Genomic DNA, 21,143 nt, shown 5'->3' with positions numbered 1-21,143 from the left:
GGATTGGGGACTGGAGTGCATCATCACGCCCGGCAACCAAATTTTAATTTGATTTTACGTTTTAAAGTTTAATTTGTTTTAATTGCCGGTGCTTTTAGTGTCCCCCTTCCCTTTTATAGGGGGCACTGGGGGGAAAATGTGATTTTAGTGCCCAAAAAAAACCAAAAAACAAAAACAAAAAAAAAGAAGAAAAAAAGGGCCTTGTAAATGTCTGGTGTGTCATCCAGGTCGGGTGGCACGGTTTAATGTTTTATGTTTTACAGGTAGACTCTAAAAGAGTTTCATGCACAAGGGCCCCCAGGTCCCTCTGCACCACAGCATGTTGTAATTTCTCCCCATTCAAATAATATTCCCTTTTACTGTTTTTTTCCCCCCAAGGTGGATGACCTCACATTTTCCAACATTGTATTCCAGCTGCCAAACCTTAGCCCATTCTCTTAACCTATCTAAATCTCTTTGCAGCCTGTGTCCTCTACACAACCCGCTTTCCCACTAATCTTTGTGTCATCTGCAAATTTTGTGACACTACACTCTGTCCCCTTTTCCAGGTCATCTATGTATATTGTAAACAGTTGTGGTCCCAGCACCGATCCCTGTGGCACACCACTAACCACCGATTTCCAACCTGAAAAGGACCCATTTATCCCAACTCTCTGCTTTCTGTTAGCCAGCCAATTCTCTATCCATGCTAATACATTTCCTCTGACTCCACGTACCTTTATCTTCTGCAGTAACCTTGTGTGGCACCTTATCAAATGCCATTTGGAAATCTAAATACACCACATCCATCGGTACACCTCTATCTACCATGCTCGTTGTATCTTCAAAGAATTCCAGTAAATTAGTGAAACATGATTTCCCCTTCATGAATCCATGTTGCGTCTGCTTGACTGCACTATTCCTATCTAGATGTCCCGCTATTTCTTCCTTAATGATAGCTTCAAGCATTTTCCCCACTACAGATGTTAACTATAGGCCGGTTAGTTTACCTGCCTTTTTTCTGCCCCTTTTTTTTTTTTTAAAAAGCAGAGGCGTTACATTAGCTGCTTTCCAATCCACTGGTACCTCCCTAGAGACCAGAGAATTTTGGTAGATTATAACGAATGCATCTGCTATAACTTCCGCCATCTCTTAATACCCTGGGATGCATTTCATCCGGACCAGGGGACTGGTCTACCTCGAGTCCCATTAGCCTGTCCAGCACTACCCCCCCCTAGTGATAGCGATTATCTCAAGGTCCTCCCTTCCCACATTCCCATGACCAACAATTTTTGGCATGTTTGTGTCTTCTACTGTGAAGACTGAAACAAAATAGTTATTTAAGGCCTCAGCCATTTCCACATTTCCCATTATTAAATCCCCCTTCTCATCTTCTAAGGGACCAACATTTACTTTTAATCACTTTTTTCCGTTTTATATAATCGGTAAAAGCTTTTACTATCTGTTTTGATGTTTTGTGCAAGTTTACTTTCGTAATCTATCTTTCCTTTCTTTATTGCTTTTTTAAATCATTCTTTGCTGTCGTTTAAAATTTTCCCAATCTTCTAGTTTCCCACTAACCTTGGCCACCTTATACACATTGATTTTTAATTTGATACTCTCCTTATTTCCTTGGTTATCCCTTCTCTTTCCACCCTTCTTTTTCACTGGAATATATTTTTGCTGAGCACTATGAAAGAGCTCCTTAAAAGTCCTCCACTGTTCCTCAATTGTGCCACCGTTTAGTCTGTATTTCCAGTCTACTTTAGCCAACTCTGCCCTCATCCCATTGTAGTCCCCTTTGTTTAAGCATAGTACGCTCGTTTGAGACACTACTTCCTCACCCTCAATCTGTATTACAAATTCAACCATACTGTGATCGCTCATTCTGAGGGGATCTTTTAATAGGAGATCGTTTATTAAACCTGTCTCATTACATAGGACCAGATCTAAGATAGCTTGTTCCCTTGCAGGTTCTGTAACATCCTGTTCTAAGAAACAATCCCGTATGCATTCTATGAATTACTCCTCAAGGCTACCCAGTGCGATTTGATCAATCGATATGTAGGTTAAAATCCCCATGATTACTGCCGTTCCTTTTTCACATGTCTCCATTGTTCACTTGATTATTGCCCGCCCAGTGAAGTTATTATTTGGGGGCCTATAAACTACGCCCACCAGTGACTTTTTCCCCTTACTATCTCTAATCTCCACCCACAATGATTCAACATTTTGTTCATTAGAGCCAATATCATCTCACAACTGCCCTATCATCCTTTATTAACAGAGCTACCCCACCTCCTTTCCTTTCCCTTGTCTATCTTTCCAAATTGTCAGACACCCCCGTATGTTTAATTCCCAGTCTTGGTCACCCTGCAACCACATTTCTGTAATGGCCACCAAATCATACCCATTTGTAATGATTTGTGCCGTCAACGCATTTATTTTATTTCGAATGCTGCGTGAGTTTAGGTAGACTGTTTTAATACTAGTTTTTAAAACCATGATTTTTAGTTTTGACCCCTCCTGCAGCCCTTTTATATTCATACATATTGTCCCTTCCAATCACCTTGTGGTTCACACTTACCCCAGTGCTACTCTGCTCTGTTGCCTCCTGCCTTTTGCATTCTTTCTTGGGGGTCCTGTTCATCCGAGCTCTCCCCCACTCTAACTAGCTCAGAGCCCTCTCCTGTGTTCCGAATACTCCTTGCATTGAGGCACCGAGCTTTCATGCTTGCCTCATTACACTTTGACCCTTTAGAATTTTGCTACAGTGGCCCTTTTTGCTTTTTTGCCTTGGGTTTCTCTGCCCTCCACTTTTACTCATCTCCTTTCTGTCTTTTGCTTCCGTCTCCATTTTGTTTCCCTCTGACTCCCTGCATTGGTTCCCATCCCCCTGCCATATTAGTTTAACTCCTCCCCAACAGCACTAGCAAACACTCCCCCTATGTTCCACAGGGATTGGTATTAGGACCACTTATCTTTTTGATATACATTTGACCTGGAATTGGGTGTAGGGGGCATCATTTCAAATTTTGCAGATGACAAAGCTTGGAAATGTATCAGTGAGGAGGATAGCAGTAGACAGGAGGACATAGACTGGTGAAATGAGTAGGTATATGGCAGATGAAATTTAAATGGAGAAGTGTAAATTTAATTTATATTGCCTCTTCATTTTTGGAAGGAAAAATGAGAGGCAACATTAAATGGTACAATTATAAAGGGGATGCAGGAACAGAGACCTGGAGGTTCACATACACAAATCTTAGGAGACAGGTAAAGCTGTTAAAGCAAATAGGATACATGGCTTTATAAAATCACTGGTGACACCGCAGCTAAAGTATTGTGCCCAATTTTGATTGCCACACTTTAGGAAGGATGTCAAGGCCTTGTAGAGGGTGCAGAGGAGGTACCAGGGATGGGGGACTTCAGTTATGTGGAGGGAATTGTTCTCCATAGAACAGAGAATGTCAAGGGGGGGATTTTAATAGGGGTGCTATAAATTGAGGGCTTTTGATAAGTCGTTAGATAGAAACGGTTCCCAGGAGAGTTGGTAACCAGGATACATATTCAAGATAACAGGAAAAAAATCCGGGGGGGGGGGGGGGGGGGTTTACTTTATTTTAATGCAGCAAGTTGTAATGGTTTGGCATGCACTAGTGAAAGAGTGGTGGAAACAGATTTAATAACTTTCAAAAACGAATTGGATATATACTCAAAAAGGAGAAATCTGCAGGGCTATGGGGAAAGAGAAGGGCAGTGATACTAATTAGATAGCACTTTCAAAAAGCTGGCACAGACATGGGTCTATTGGTCACCTTGTGCTGTATGATTAGGATTCTGTGGATTGGTGCGATTTAATTTCTCTGTTCCTCAAAGCACTGATTCTTTGCTAGGTTACACAGCCAACAGGTACCTTGTCCACTTGGCACTGTTTACTCATTAGACTGGACTGAATATTGGCAGGCTGTTTTACTACAGGACTGGCAACCACAAATGCAAATTCCAGTGCAGGATAACGATTAGCAACAGGAACTTCAGTGTGATTTTCCTTCCTGAAAGATGTTCTCATACCTATTGCTGCTCCAGCTTTCAGCCAATGCTGCACAGAACATGGAACTCTACTGGTCTGGCTGGCTCATTTATGTACAGGTGAAACTTGCTAAGCCATCTAGGGAGCCCATGCTGCATTCATTATAAATGAATACTGCCGAGTTACATTTTGAAGACAACTGCTCACATTACAAGACAGTAGGATGCAGTAAATACACATTGTGTTGAGCAGATGCAACTGACTCTGCGAGCCCTGCACATCTCCTTCAAAATGCCATAAATTCTGCATCCATTCTAATTGTTCGAAAGAAATTCAAACCAAGAGCCGGATATTGAAATAAATAGGTATTTAAGCATCATTCAGCACATCATGGTGCCCCACTACCTCAACATTTAATTATCCCCCACATATGACACCATCCATCTGCCTCCATACAGAGAATCACAATTGGCTTTTTTTTTTGCATACAATGCTACTCATAGAAACAAAACAGTTCCTTCCAGGTTCAAATCCATCCACAAGCAAGTCTAGAATCACAATTTCAGCTCTTTGAAGAGATATTGAAAACGGGCAAAGTTTGACTTGTCCCAGTAAGCTGAAGCACCGATTATTTTTTATCTGATAGATTGTATTCGTGGCTACTAAAAGGTTATAATAGGCAGTCCCTAGAGGCGAGGATGACTTGCTTCCATATCAAAAAAAGGATGAGTTCACAGGTGTTTCAATGAAGGATCTAATATTCCAGGTCCCAAACTACATCTTGAAGAGTGGAAGATGCCTGTGCGTGGAGGTTTTTTTTTTAAAAAAAGACGTGTGGTGGCCATTGCACACCAGCCACCACACAGGCTTGACAGAGTTAGGTCTTGGTCCAGTGGCAAGGATCACCCAAGGCGACCGGATTCAAGCACATGGCTCCTCTAAACTCTGCTCAATACAGCACACTTTAGATCACAAATTCTTGTGGACTGTTGGATGGGCATGTCAAGTATCAGTAAATATGACGGTTGTTCTGGCAGCTAAACATGTTAATCAACTCACTGGATAAATGCATCAACAAGGCTCGAGAGAAGTGTACCTACACTCAGGAGGCCTCAAATTCTGTAGCATTAGAACACAAATTCAGTAGTAGCACTATTCAGAGATGAATCAATTTTGTTAGGCACTGTGGGCTCAAAATTGGCCAGGAGTTAACTTTTTTTTTTTGGAGCAACTTAATTTTTCTGGCATATCTTAAAAATCCCCATTTTGCACAATTTGCACCAGAGTGAGCGAGTTAGTTAGGATTTTTTGAGTTTAGTTTTTTTCCAAAAGGGGGCATTACCAGCCACCTAAGCCTGTTTTGGCTATTTAAGACAACTAATAGTTACTCCAAACTAGCTTAGGCTAGTGTATGTGGCCACACAGAAAGCCCTTGGAGAGTTAAGAAATCAGCGCAGCTAGGTTCATCAGATACCATTTGGCCTGGGATAGGGGCAGGAAGAGAACTGGAGAGGACCTTGCAAAGCACAAGTAGTAAGCATTCAAGAATAAATTAAAAAATAAAACTAAGTCCTACCTTCATATCAAAACTCAGCGGACCGATCGGTGCAACAGAAGTCAGCCAGTCCTACTCTACCTTCATCTTCAGCCCGGGAACAGCGACGCAGCAAGTCCAGATTCCAATTCCAGGGTGCCCAGCTCCAATCACTTCCCAAAAAATCCTCCGTCTGACCCCACTCAGCTTATCTAGAGCTAGCTTTAGGATGTCTTGCCTAGCACTTTTTGTTTAAAGAAGTGAGGAATGTCAACAAAGTCTTCATTTGAAACACTTTTGTAGCGTTGTTTTTCATCTGACTCGACCTTCTGTTATGAAGAAAGCACCCAGCTTCACAACCCTCACACTTGTAAGCATCAGGATCAGGATCAGACTCTGCGTTCCACAGCAGGCCCGGCCGGTGCGAGAGACCACGCGGCCAGGGATAGGGGCGGCGAGCATCGGGTTCCTCCCACACAAGCTGCAGGACGAGCTGGGGGCCAGGAGCAATTGCGCATGCGCGCACACTCCAATGCGCATGTGGCGAGCTGCTGGCACCGTTTCTCGCGCAGGCCCCAAGCTCCGCCCCCCCCAATTGACAGGCCGCGCCACGCCAAACCCAGGGAGAGGCAACACAGCGGCCAGAATCGGGGGACATTTTTTCAGCGCCCCTTTCAGCCCACAAAGTCGGTGCATCTCTGGTGAGTGCGCCAAAAAAAGGGGTGGGCCAATTTTGAGCCCTGTATGAGGTGTTAAATGGATGCACATTTAAAAATTGTGCATTTTGAATTGTTTAAAAAGTTCATTACTTGGTACGAGTTGCAGTGCACTTAGTGCTTTACAGTAATAGATGCCACTTAATAACACCCGATTTTCAGCTAGCAAGGGGAGCACTTAATGCTGAGGCAGCTAAATACTTGATAGATAACGAATACCTAGGTGTTCTGAACCAAGTCTTCTAATCCTCATTAATTTGCAGTTTACGGATTATCATGCATTTCCTACCTTGCACACAGCTGTAAAATCAATATGGAGAATACAGAATCATGCACTTCACACCTCTGACATGACAACTGCAATTTAATGAGCGACAAATCAATGGAGAGTAAAAGATTGCCATCAATTGATACCATTCAGAATCAGTGCAGTGGCTCCAACAATGACAATGGGGAAAAATCAGGAACGAAAACGGAGAAATTCCAGGACAGGTATTAATTTCCGTTGTGGTTACTGAAGCTGCAGAGTTCCAGAACACTAGGGTTGCCAAATATACCTTTGTGTAAGCAAAGCCCTGTTTTGTCTGTTATCTATGCGGATTATGATCATTTTGCTAAATTGCACAAACTGTTTCTGCAGTCTGACACATTAAAGTTATCTTGGACCTCTGCAAAGTGAATCATTCCTTTGACAATGTTACGCATATACTTGGAAAAGCAACTATAACATTTAATTTTCGACCAAATGAATAGCTTTCACTGGGTATTGGCACCAAGGTGCAAGAAGTTGGTCATATTTTGAGTCACCATTCCAAGTGTTGCCTCACATTGGCCCAGAAATCCCAACCTCCCGGGTCCGTACTGAGTGTGTACTCCGAAAACCAGCTTTTCCAATCTGTCAAGCTCCAGCATGACAGATCCTCCGTATCTTGGGAGAGGACATTTGCAAGGGCAAGATTGCGGTATTTACCCACATCTTGCCCAGCAAATGTCATGAAAACTCTTGCGCCTGATAAAAGCAGGCACAGCCTACTTTTACAGGCATAAGAGTTTTAAAGCACACAAAAACATTAAATTTTAAAAATATTTTATTGTTTTAAAAACCTTGCCCACTACAAGTTTATTTTAAACCATAATTTTACGTTTTTTTTTTAAATCGTAATATTTTTTTCTCCAAGCATTTATTAACTTTAATTTCAATTAATTTTAATTATGTGGGGTGTTTATTTTTTTTATTGTGTGTGGGGATTGGAGGGTAGCTAATGTAACCCCACTTTTTTTTTTTTTAAAAAGAGAAAAAACAGGGAAGTATAGACCTGTTACCCTGACATCAGTAGTGGGGAAAATGTTGGAATCAATTATTAAAAATCATGCTTGACAAATCTTCTAGAATTTGAGGATGTAACTAGTAGAGTGGACAAGGGAGAACCAGTGGATGTGGTGTATTTGGACTTTCAAAAGGCTTTTGGCAAGGTCCCACACAAGGGATTAATGTGCAAAATTAAGGCACATGGGATTGGGGGGTAATGTATTGACATGGGTAAAGAACTGGTTGGCAGACAGGAAGCAGAGTGGGAATAAAGGGGTCCTTTTCAGAATGGCAGGCAGTGACTAGAGGGCTACTGTAAGGTTCAGTGCTGGGCCCCCAGCTATTTACAATATATATTAATGATTTAGATGAAGGAATTGAATGTAGTATCTCCAAGTTTGCAGATGACACTAAGCTGGGTGGTAGTGAGAGCTGTGAGGAGGATGCCAAGAGGCTGCAGGGTGACTTGGACAGGTTAGGCGAGTGGGCAAATGCAAGGCAGCTGCAGTATAATGTGGTAAGTGTGAGGTTTTGGTGGCAAAAACAAGGCGGCATATTATCTGAAATATGACAGATTTGTAAAAGAGGTGCAACGAGACTCGAGTGTCATGGTACATCAGTCATTGAAAGTAGGCACGCAGGCAGTAAAGAAAGCAAATGACATGTTGGCCTTCATAGCGAGAGGATTTGAGTATAGGAGCAGGGAGGTCTTGCTGCAGTTGTACAGGGCCTTGGTGAGACCGCACCTTGATTATTCTGTGCAGTTTTGGTCTCCTAATCAGAGGAAGGACATTCTTGCTATTGAGGGAGTGCAGCGAAGGTTCACCAGACTGATTCCTGGGATGGCAGGACTGACGTAAGAAAGAAAGACTGGATCGACAAGGCTTATATTCACTTGAATTTAGAAGAATGGGAGGGGATCGGATAGAAGCATATACAATTCTGACGGGATTGGACAAGTTAGATGCAGAAAGAATCTTCCCGATGTTGGGGGAAGTCCAGAACCAGGCGTCACAGTCTAAGGATAAGGGGTAAGCCATCTAGGACTGAGATGGAGAAATGTTTTCACCCAGAGAATTGTGAACTATGGAACACTCTGGTACAGAAGGCTGTTGAGTCCAGTTCATTGGATATATTCAAAAGGGAATTCGATGTGGCCCTTACGGCTAAAGGAATCAAGGGGTATGGAGAGAAGGCAGGAGTGGGGTACTGAAGTTGCATGATCAGCCATGATCATATTGAATGGCGGTGCAGGCTCAAAGGACAGAATGGCCTACTCCTGTACCTATTTTCTATGTTTCTATGACCTTGTCCTGATGTTGCAATTTGCTCTGTAGAAACTGGGAAAGAAAATGTTAATGTTGTTAAATTAGTAAAAGAAAGGATTGCATTTATTTAGTGCCTTTTCACAACCACTGGATGTCTCAAAGCTCTTTACAACCAATGAAGTACTTTGGAGTGCAGTCACTTATGTAGGAAGCACGGCAGCCAAATTGCGTACAGCAAGCTCCCACAAACAGCAATATGCTAATGACCAGATAATCCGTTTTAGTGATGGAGATATAAATATTGCCCAGGGCACTGGGGATAGCTCCCCTGCTCTTCTTCGAAATAGTAACATGGGATCTTTTACGTCCATCTGAAAAAGCAGGTGGTTCAACTTCTCATCTGAAAGACGACATCTCTGAGTGTAGCACTCCATCAGCACTGCAGTAGTGTTTTGTGCTCAAGTGCCAGGAACAACAACTTTTTATTTATATAGCACCTTTAACGTAGCAAAACGTCCCAAGGCACTTCACAAAGGTGTTCTCGACAAACAGATAAATTTGACACCGAGCCACAGAAGAAATTAAGGCAGATGATCAAAAGCTTGTTTAAAGAGGTAGGTTTTAACAAGCATCTTAAAAAAGGAGGAGAGGTGTTGAGGTTTAGGGAGGGAGTTCGAGCTCAGGGCCCAGGCAGCTGAAGGCACTTCCACCAATGGTTGAGCAGTTATAATGAGGGATGTTCAAGAGGCCAGAATTTGAGGAGCACAGACATCTTGTGGGATTGTGAGGCTGAAAAAGATTACAGATAGGGAGGGGCAAGTCCATGGAGTGATATGTAAACAAGGATGAGAATTTTGAAATCGAGGCATTGTTTCACGGGGAGCCAATGTAGGTCAGAAAGCACAGGGGTGATGGGTGATCTTCACGGCGCGAGTGAGAACATGGGCTGCTGAGTTTTGGATGACTTCAAGTTTACATAGTGTAGAATGTGGAAGTGAGTTGCAGTAGTCAAGTCGAGAGGTAATAAAGGCACGAATGAGGGTTTCAGCAGAAGAATTGAGGCAGGGGCGGAGGTGAGCAATGTTAGAGGTGGAAAAAGACGGTTTTAGCCACAGATATATGGCTGGAAACTCATTGCAGGGTCAAATAAGACACCTAGGTTGCAAACAGTGTTGTTCACCCTCACATTGATTAACAGTGGTGTACATTTAAGGAGATACTTCATAACAAAAAATATATTGCAGTGAGGAGGAACGGTGTTAAAAAAAAAAGCCATCTGTGGCTAACTAAAGAAATAAAGGATGGTATCTAATTAAAAACAAGGACATACAAAATGGCCATAACTAGTGGGAGGACAGAAGATTGGGAAGCTTTTAAAAGCCAGGAAAGAATTATTAAAAATGATTAAGGGAAGATAGACTATGAAAGTAAACTAGCACGAAATAAAAAAAAAAACAGATGGCAAGAGTTTCTACAGGTATATAAAAAGGAAATAAGTGGCTAAAGTAAATGTTGGTCCCTTGGAGGACGAGACCTGGGAATTAGTGATAGGGAACATGGAGATGGCAGAAACTCTGAATAAATATTTTGCATCAGTCTTTACAGTAAAGGACACTAAAAATATCCCAACAGTGGCTAGTCAAGGGGCGATAGGGAGAGAGGAACTTAATCACAATCACTAAGGAGGTGGTACTCTGAGATAACGGGATTAAAGGCAGATAAATCTTTGGGACCTGATTGCTTGCAACCTAGAGTCTTGAGAAGTAGCAGCAGGGATAGTGGATGCATTGGTTGTAATTTACCAAAATTCCCTGGATTCTAGAGAGGTCCCAGCAGATTGGAAAACTGCAAATGTAACACCCCTATTCAAAAAAGGAGTCAGACAAAAAGCAGGAAACTGTAGACCAGTTAGCCTAACATCTGTGGTTGGAAAAATGTTGGAATCCATTATTAAAAGGAGCAGTGGCAGGACATTTGGAAAAGCATAATTCAGTCAGTCGTTAAAATTCCCCGGTCAGAGACATTCATCTGAAAGAAGCCTCCGACCGGAGAATTTTAACGAAAGTACCTGGTGGTCTCAGGAGGGTGGAATTCCGGTGGGGAGGCCTTTTTCGCTCCAGTCCTCCAGGTTCCCATGCAGAAGGTGCAGACTGCACAACCAATCAGGTACAGTATTTCACAGCTTTCTCATTAATAGCAATGGAAACTCCATATTCTCATTTGTAATTATGCTCAAGCCTTCATGTTGCAGGGCATAACGAGCTGTTGACACCAACAAGTTTGTTACATTTTGCTGTGTTACCCAGTTCCTTTTATGGTCCAGACAGTTTTGTTTTAAGACCAGTTTTACAAAGAACATGTTCTACTTGGCTGGGGGTTTGGGGGAAACAGGTCTTGAGTTCTGGCCAACTGAGTACTTCATCAGTTCTGGACACAATGCATTAAATTACAGAAAATGTCTGCACCATAGCATATCCATCAACAAGTTTACATTGTATGATCTCCAACTGCATCAATGGTAATCACACATCCATTGTGCACTCGCTTTTTCAATCAGCATCGACTTACACAGCATTTTGAACAAGGCTCATAGACCCTTCCTGTAATTTATAAAACTGCTTTCAGCTATGTGGAAAAAAAAACTGCAGAAACTACAGTGCCCCAAATATCACTTAGAATCATTGGCCCCAAGTTTCCACATGATTTGCTCCTGATTTTTTAGGAGCAACTGGTGGAGAACGGAGTATCTTAGAAATCGCAATTCTCCACATTTAAGTTTTCTGCAGTTCGAGTCATGTAGAACAGTTTCACTTTTGAACATAATTTTTTTTTCAAAAGGGGGCGTATCCGGCCACTGACACCTGATTTGAAAGTTTCCAGTGAAAACGTACTCCAAACTAACTTAGAATGGAGCAAGTGAAGATTTTTGTAGGCCTGAAAAAACGTTGTCTACACATTAAAAAATCAGGCGCAGGTTACAAATTAGGCGTCGGAACAAGGTGGGGGGGTGGGGGGGGGAAAAGGGAAGTCATTACATTCTACAATAAATCCTTAGTTATACTTATACAAATAATTCCAACCTGAATAAAAATTTATAAGCAAAGAAAAGATTAAATAAACCATGTTCCTACCTGTGTGAAAGTGCTTCAGGCAGGGAGAAGGCTGCTGGAAGCCTCACAAGTTGAGGCAGCCGTTCCTGACGGCGGGGGGGGGGGAAAGAGAGGAGGCAGGGGGGGCCCGACCGATGGCAGCTGCCGTTCCCGACGGCAGGGAGGGGAGGCAGTGAGGGCCCGACCGACGGCAGTAGCCGTTCCCGATGGCGGGGGGGAGGCAGTGAGGGCCCGACCGACGGCAGCAGGGGGGGGGGGGGGGGGGGGCAGGGAGAAGGCTGCAGGAAGCCTCAGAAGTTGAGGCAGCCATTCCCGACGGCGGGGGGGGGGGGGGGGGGGGGCCTGCTGTCGGTCGGGCCTGTCGGGAAACGGCTGCCTCAACTTCTGAGGCTTCCTGCACCTTCTCACTGCTGCAAGAAGCCTCAGTGCTGATCATGGAAGGGCAATGTGCTTTTATTAAAAAATGTTAAAAATTGAACAGCTACAAAGAACTACAAAAATGGCCGAGTGCCAATGTTTCCTTCACACTGCGCGTGCGCGAACGCTCCAACGCGCACACGCAAGGTTGCCGGCACGAAAAAAACTCATTTAAATGGTACCCGCCCCCTCCTACTTACAAAATCGGCGCGAGTGGTAGGCTCCGCCCCCTGGGCGCCGCGCCAAGCTGACATCGAGCTGCAAAGCACGCGAGAATAGCGCGTTTTTTTTTCAGGCGCCGTTTTCGGCGCGAAAAACGGGCACCTGTTTTGCTGCGTGTGGAAACTTGGGGCCATTGTCTTACAACACAGAAGGCAGCCATTTGGCCAGTCTTGTCTACGCTGGCTCTTTGAAGGAGTTGTCCAAATTAGTCCCACCCCAGCTTTATCCACCTATAACCCTGCTGATTAATCCTCTCCAAGTACATGTACAATTGCTTTTTGAAAGTTCCTATGGAACTTTTCACCACACTTTCAGGTAGTGTGTTCCAGAACTTAAACATCCATGAAAAGGTTTTGTTTTATTTCCCCTCTAGTTCCTTTGCCAGTTGTTTTAAACCGATGACCTCTGGTTACTAACCAATTTTCCAGAGGATACAGCTTCTCCATACTTGCTCTATCAAAACCCCTCTTAAATGTGGAATATCTCTGTTAGGTCTTCCCTTAAATTGCTGCTCCAAGGTGAACAATCCCAGCTTCTCCAAGTCTCCAGATAACTGAAGAGCATAATAGGAACAGGAGTAGGCCATTCTGCCCTCGAGCCTGTCATTCACTATCATGGCTGATCTACCTCAACTCCACTTTCATACACTATCTTATACTTTAATCCTCTTGTAATGACGGCCAACATAACATTTGCTTTCTTACTTGCTTGCTGTATCTGCATGGTAACTTTGAGATTTGTGTAGAAGGACACCCAGATCTCGCTGAACACCAACATTTCCCAATCTGATCGTAAGAATAGTTTAACTGCAATGCAATTATTGAGGATAGAAACATAGAAAATAGGTGCAGGAGTAGGCCATTCAGCCCTTCAAGCTTGCACCGTCATTCAATGAGTTCATGGCTGAACATGCAACTTCAGTAACCCATTCCTGCTTTCTCGCCATACCCCTTGATCCCCCTAGTAGTAAGGACTACATCTAACTCCTTTTTGAATATATTTAGTGAATTGGCCTCAACAACTTTCTGTGGTAGAGAATTCCACAGGTTCACCACTCTCTGGGTGAAGAAGTTTCTCATCTCGGCCCTAAATGGCTTACCCCTTATCCTCAGACTGTGACCCCTGGTTCTGGACTTCCCCAACATTGGGAACATTCTTCCTGCATCTAACCTGTCTAAACCCATCAGAATTTTAAATGTTTCTATGAGGTCCCCTCTCATTCTTCTGAACCAGTGAATACAAGTCCAGTTGATCCAGTCTTTGATACGTCAGTCCCGCCATCCCAGGAATCAGTCTGGTGAACCTTCGCTGCACTCCCTCAATAGCAAGAATGTCCTTCCTCAAGTTAGGAGACCAAAACTGAACACAATACTCCAGGTGTGGCCTCACCAAGGCCCTCTACAACTGTAGTAACACCTCTCTGTTCCTGTACTCAAATCCCCTCGCTATGAAGGCCAACATGCCATTTGCTTTCTGAACCGCCTGCTGTACCTGCATGCCAACCTTCAATGACTGATGTACCATAACACCCAGATCTCGTTGCACCTCCCCTTTTCCTAATCTGTCACCATTCAGATAATAGTCTCTGTTTTTACCACCAAAGTGGATAACCTCACATTTATCCACATCTGCCATGCATTTGCCCACTCACCTAACCTATCCAAGTCACTCTGCAGCCTCATAGCATCCTCCTCGCAGCTCACTGCCACCCAGCTTAGTATCATCTGCAAATTTGGAGATACTACATTTAATCCCCTCGTTTAAATCATTAATGTACAATGTAAACAGCTGGAGCCCCAGCACAGAACCTTGCGGTACCCCACTAGTCACTGCCTGCCATTCTGAAAAGTACCCATTTACTCCTACTCTTTGCTTCCTGTCTGACAACCAGTTCTCAATCCATGTCAGCACACTACCCCCAATCCCACATGCTTTAACTTTGCACATTAATCTCTTGTGTGGGACCTTGTCGAAAGCCTTCTGAAAGTCCAAATACACATCATCAACTGGTTCTTCCTTGTCCACTCTACTGGAAATATCCTCAAAATTCCAGATGTGTCATGCATGATTTCCCTTTCACAAATCCATGCTGAATTGGAACTATCATGTCACCTCTTTCCAAATGCACTGCTATGACATCCTTATTAATTGATTCCATCATTTTACCCACTACTGATGTCAGGCTGACCGGTCTATAATTCCCTGTTTTCTCTCTCCCTCCTTTTTTTAAAAAGTGGGGTTACATTGGATCAGTTCCTCTGGAGTGGAGGGTAGCCAGAGTCAATGGAATGTTGGAAAATGACTGTCAATGCATCCGCTATTTCCAAGGCCACCTCCTTAAATACTCTGGGATGCAGTCAATCATGCCCTGGGGATTTATCGGCCTTCAATCCCATCAATTTCCCCATCACAATTTCCCGACTAATAAGGATTTCCCTCAGTTCCTACTTCTTACTAGACCCTCTGACCCCTTTTATATCCGGAAGGTTGTTTGTGTCCTCCTCAGTGAATACCGAACCAAAATACTTATTCAATTGGTCTGCCATTTCTTTGTTCCCAGTTATGACTTCCCTTGATTCTGACTGCAGGGGACCTACGTTTGTCTTTACTAACCTTTTTCTCTTTACATATCTATAGAAGCTTTTGCAGTCCGTCTTAATGTTCCATGCAAGCTTCCTCTCGTAGTCTATTTTCCCTGCCCTAAATCAAACCCTTTGTCCTCCTCTGCTGAGTTCTAAATTTCTCCCAGTCCCCAGGTTCGCTGCTATTTCTGGCCAATTTGTATGCCACTTCCTTGGCTTTAATACTATCCCTGATTTCCCTTGATAGCCACGGTTGAGCCACCTTCCCTTTTTTATTTTTACGCCAGACAGGGATGTACAATTGTTGTAGTTCATCCATGCGGTCTCTAAATTTCTGCCATTGCCCATTCAGTCAAACCCTGAAGTATCATTCGCCAATCTATCCTAGCCAATTCACGCCTCATCCTTTCAAAGTTACCCTTCTTTAAGTTCTGGACCATGGTCTCTGAATTAACCGTTTCATTCTCCATCCTAATGCAGAATTCCACCATATTATGGTCACTCTTCCCCAAGAGGCCTCGCACAACAAGATTGCTAATTAATCCTCTCTCATTACACAACACCCAGTCTAAGATGGCCTTCCCCTCTAGTTGGTTCCTCAACATATTGTTCGAGAAAACCATCCCTTATGCACTCCAGGAAATCCTCCTCCACCGTATTGCTTCCAGTTTGGTTAGCCCAATCTATGTGCATATTAAAGTCACCCATGATAACTGCTGCACCTTTATTGCATGCACCCCTAATTTCCTGTTTGATGCCCTCCCCAACATCACTACTACTGTTTGGAGGTCTGTACACAACGCCCACTAACGTTTTTTTGCCTTTTGGTGTTCTGCAGCTCTAACCATATAAATAGGTATGCCGCACTTATGGAGCACTGAAGGAGATAGCTGCCAGACTGGGCTGTGTCAGGTAGTGAAGGAACCAACACAAGGAAGTCATCTACTTGGCCTCGCCCTCACGCCTGTCCACATAGTCTTGGTGAAGACAAAGTCTTGTCTCCACAGTGAGGGCCCCTTAAATCATGTATCACATGACTGCTGTGCTAAATGGGACAGACCTACTAGCCTAAAGCTAGGCATCTATGAGGTGCTATCGGCCTCCAGCAGCAGAATTGCACACTACCACAATGTGCCAGCTCATGGTTCCGGCATAGCCCCCACTCTTCAGTCACTGCCAAGCTGGGTGGCCAACTCAGTTTCAAAAGGGAAATGGGAGTTGTAGAAGAGCAAGTCAGGAGCAGCACCAGGCATACCAGCTAGCAATCTAGAAGAACTACTACATTGGGCCACAAGAATGCTAAACACCAAAAACAGCATGCTATGGATAAAGCATTCCCACAATCAATCAATGAATCTAAGCAAAGTTCTCTAGCTCTACCACAAGAATGGTGGTAGACAACCAGGCAGCAGGAGGAGGCAGCTCCTGAAACATCCTCAACTGTGATGGAGCCCAACACGCAATTGCAAGTGACGAGGCTGAAGTGTGTGGCTTTAGCCAAGTACTAAGTGGATGTCTTATACAGCTTCCACTCCAGGTCTTCATTGTCGATGCCAGTGACTAGCCAATTAGGTTCACTCCATGTGATATTAAGCTGCTGCTGAGGGCACAACACAGCAAAGATTATGGGCCCTGACAAACATTCCAGCTGTATTGCTCAAAGTGTGTTGCAGAGACAGGCGCCATCAATGCTAGCTGCTACCATACCCAAGCTGTTCCAGTACAGCCGACACGGGCATCTACCTGACAATGTCGAAGACTGCCGAGCTGGTCATAATCTACAAAAAAAAAAACAGGATCAATCTAGCCCAGCCAATTACTGCCTTAACAGCGTACGCCAAATAAGTAGTGATGGAAGGAGTTATCAATGTTGACGTCAAGTGACACAAATAACCCCTTCAGACACTTAGATTGGATTTCACCAGAGGCCTACTTGTCTACAGGTGTCACTGCAGCCTTGATCCAGATATGAAAGAGAGCTGAATGCTCGAGGAGGGTTGAGCATTCTGCCTGGCATCAAGGCAACATTTGATCAAGTGTGGCACAATGGAGCCCTAGCAAAATTGAGATCAATGGAGGATGAGAGTTGTTGAGGCTTTACCTTACAAAGGAAAGATGTCTGTCCCCTATAGTCTAGATTTTGCTTTTACTGCCCAGTACCTGCATCTAGTTAGACAACTGCATTGCTCTGATCCTAATATTGTTGTCTGTATGGGATTTTACAATCTCACATGCCACCACGTGTTCCTGTCTTTTTGGAAGACGAACCGGAAACCATTCATGGCTCGATTATAAGCAAACAAACTAGTTTATTTTACATTAAGTTCAGTTTTTAAAGCTTTTAAAAGCTAGCGAAGAATGACTAAAAAAATGATTAAGGGAAGATAGACTATCAAAGTAAACTAGCACAAAATATAAGAAAGCAAGAGTTTCTATAGGTATATAAAAAGGTAAAGAGTGGCTAAAGTAAATGTTGGTCCCTTGGAGGACGAGACCAGAGAATTAGTAATGGGGAACATGGAGATGGCAGAAACTCTGAACAAATATTTTTTATCATGCTTTACACTAGAGGACACTAACAATATCCCAACGGTGGATAGTCAAGGGGCTATGTGGGGGGGGGGGGGGGGGAATGGTGGAGACACGGGGAGGAAATTAACACAATCACTAAGGAGGTGGCACTCAGTAAGATAATGGGACTAAAAGGTAGATAAATCCCCTGGGCCTGATGGCTTGCATCCTAGGGTCTTGAGTAGTGGCAGGGATTGTGGATGCATTGGTTGCAATTTACCAAAATTCCCTGGATTCAGGGGAGGTCCTAGCAGATTGGAAAACTTCAAAATGTAACGCCCCGATTTAAAAAAGGAAGCAGACAAAAAGCAGGAAACTTTCAACCAGTTAGTCTAACATCTGTGGTTGGGAAAAGGTTGGAGTTCATTATTAAAGAAGCAGTAGCAGGACATTTGGATAAGCAAAATTCGGTCAGGCAGAGGCAACATGGATTTATGAAGGGGAAGTCATGTGACAAATTTGCTGGAGTTCTTTGAGGATGTAAAGAACAGGGTGGATAAAGGAGAACCAGTGGATGTGGTGTATTTGGACTTCCAGAAGGCATTTGACAAGGTGCCACATAAAAGGTTACTGCACAAGATAAAGTTCACAGGGTTGGGGGTAATATATTAGCATGGATAGAGGATTGGCTAACAGAAAACAGAGTCGGGATAAATAGTTCATTCTCTGTTTGGCAACCAGTAATGAGTGGGATGCCGCAGGGATCAGTGCTGGGGCCCCAACTATTTACAATCTATATTAACGGCTTGGAAGAAGGGACTAAGTAACATAGCCAAGTTTGCTGACGATACAAAAGATGGGAGGAAAAGCAATGTGTGAGGAGGACACAAAAAATCTGCAAAACAACAGACAGGCTAAGTGAGCAGGAAACATTTGGCAGATGGAGTATAATGTTGGAAAGTGTGAGGTCATGCAATTCGGCAGAAAAAAAAAATCAAAGGAGCAAGTTATTATTTAAATGGAGAAAGATTGCAAAGTGCCGCAGTACAGCGGGACCTGGGGGTACTTGTGCATGAAACACAAAAGGATAGTATGCAGGTACAGCAAGTGATCAGGAAGGCCAATGGTATCTTGGCCATTATTACAAAGGGGATGGAGTATAAAAGCAGGGAGGTCTTACTACAGCTATACAAGGTATTGGTGAGGCCACACCTGGAATACAGCATGCAGTTTTGCTTTGGAGGCAGTTCAGAGAAGGTTCACTAGGTTGATTCCAGGGATGAGGGGGTTGACTCATGAATAAAGGTTGGGCCTCTACTCATTGGAATTAAGAATGAGAGGTGATCATATCGAAACATAAGATTTTGAGGGGGCTTGACAAGGTGGATGCAGAGATAATGGGGGAGACGAGAACTTGAGGGCATGATCTTAGAATAAGGGGCCGCCCATTTAAAACAGAAGAAATTTCTTCTGAGGGTTGTAAATCTGTGGAATTCGCTGCCTCAGAGAGCTGTGGAAGCTGGGACATTGAATAAATTTAAGACAGAAATAGACAGTTTCTTGAACCATAAGGGGTTATGGGGAGCGGGCAGAGAAGTAGAGCTGAGTCCATGATCAGATCAGCCATGATCTTCTTGAATGGCGGAGCAGGCTCGAGGGGCCGTATGGCCTACTTCTGTTCCTATTTCTTATGTTCTTATGTCCTACAGCTCTTCATATTATTGAATCAAAGTAACAGCCTTGAATGCCTTTGATGTGGAATTTCCACTTGCGTCATTAGTGTATTCATTCAACTCTTCCCCGGCCGGGTATATTAATTGAAAACCCATTGCATGAAATATATAGGACAAAGCATTAACCAGCATCTCAAAATTAATGCTGTATGAAAAATCAACGAGATATTTATAGTGACTGTTCCATTGTACCAAATAGGCAAGTCCAAAAATAATACACATGCATAACAATAACTGCACTTCAAGAGTAACTAATTTCTAGAGAAACACTTTGAATCATCTTGAAGTGATAAAGCACTGTACAGATAGAGCTTTCTTAAACAGCAGCATGAAAATCTTCAATTGCAACTGAAAACCAGAACAGCCATTTACAGAACTCCAAACAGGCGCAGTAACGAAACTTTTAAAATCGTGTAAACCTGTTTTTTCAAACAATCTAGAATTAGCAATTAATTCCACTATCCATCCGAACTAGCACTTACTTTCCCCTCCATGAGTGTTTTGTTGTGTAGTAACAGGCCAAATCCTTGTTTTCTTTGATGATATTCATTTTGAAGCGTGACCTGAAAAATAAAACATTAGTTAGGTTGAGAACCAAAAAAGTGACCAAATTGTTAACCTATTCCTAGAGCTCACACGACATTACAGAAATGCTGTTTTATGAAGGACAAGAGCAATATAACAATGCAATGCACAATGTATTATTCTGCTAAGGACAGCTGTGTGTAATATAACCTATCTCTTTAATGTCACAAAGTCTTAGAGTTGTACACAGACACACACACACACGACTGTCTTTTCCGTTGATACAAAGTTTCTCTGAAGCCAAAAAGGAAATGATCAACCAACTGTGAAATTGACAAGCCACGTCAATTCTTTTATACCGATTCCAGCAGCTCTCCTGTAGTATTTCGGTGGTTGATTCAACAGATCCACTGCTGCAAATGGTGTGGTGGTAGGGAGGGGGAAAAAAAAAAAGAGTTCACACTTCTAAAAAGATTTGGGGAAAGGTCAAATGTGCCAAGAATGTTTTTTTTTTAAATTGGTTTCTGGGTGTTCCTCACATACAATCATTCAACACAAGAGGCCATTTGGCCGATCATGCCCGTTAGTCCCACTCCCCTGCTCTTTCCCCATCAATGCCCCTGAAATTATTCCCCCTTCCAAGTATTTATCCTATTCCCTTTTTGAAAGTTACGACTGAATCTGCTTTCACCTCCCTCAGGCAATGCATTCTCGAGTGTAACTGTTATACATGTAAACTTGTATATACCTTGTACAGCCACCAGAGGGCTCGTCCCCTGGAGTCCCAAGGGATCCCATAATCCCTTGGGTGCACAGGTACTAAAGGAGGCCTCACAGGTTGGAGAGGCACTCTGGAGACCTGCAATAAAAGACTAAAGTCACACTTTACTTTGAGCTCACAGTATCCAGTCAGACTCTCTCTTCATACACAACAGGAACCACTCCAATAAAAATTCTCCTCATATCTCCTCTGGTTCTTCTGCCAACATGCCCATTACATAAATAAAAATGCTCCTTGCATTAACCAATCAATTTTTGCCTAGTTTTTCCCGTCAATAACCTCACAAATTTCAGAAGTTACCACTTTATCTTATTTTGATACAATCAAAACCATGCACTGCTACAATAATGCTTTCCTCATTTAGTGCAGCCTTCCTTCAAACTTTCATCACTGAATAGGGACAAGGAGGCAGGGCTTACAAAC

General features: G+C 43.2%; 1 protein-coding gene across 1 annotated transcript in view; it reads right to left on the bottom strand.

The window, feature by feature from the left end:
- The window catches only part of LOC139264238 (dnaJ homolog subfamily C member 13), a 186,094-nt gene that overhangs the window by 141,414 nt on the left and 23,537 nt on the right, over positions 1-21,143 (bottom strand). Inside the window, exon 2 of the mRNA XM_070880388.1 lies at positions 19,897-19,977. Within this exon, the coding sequence (XP_070736489.1) occupies positions 19,897-19,964 (68 nt within the window). The 5' untranslated portion in view covers positions 19,965-19,977. The remainder of the gene's footprint in view (positions 1-19,896; positions 19,978-21,143) is intronic.

The sequence above is a fragment of the Pristiophorus japonicus genome, chromosome 5 (genome assembly GCF_044704955.1).
Source record: "Pristiophorus japonicus isolate sPriJap1 chromosome 5, sPriJap1.hap1, whole genome shotgun sequence".
Lineage (NCBI taxonomy): Eukaryota > Metazoa > Chordata > Chondrichthyes > Pristiophoridae > Pristiophorus > Pristiophorus japonicus.
Note: the sequence above shows the minus strand (reverse complement) of the source record. Positions and strands in the feature narration are given on the sequence as shown.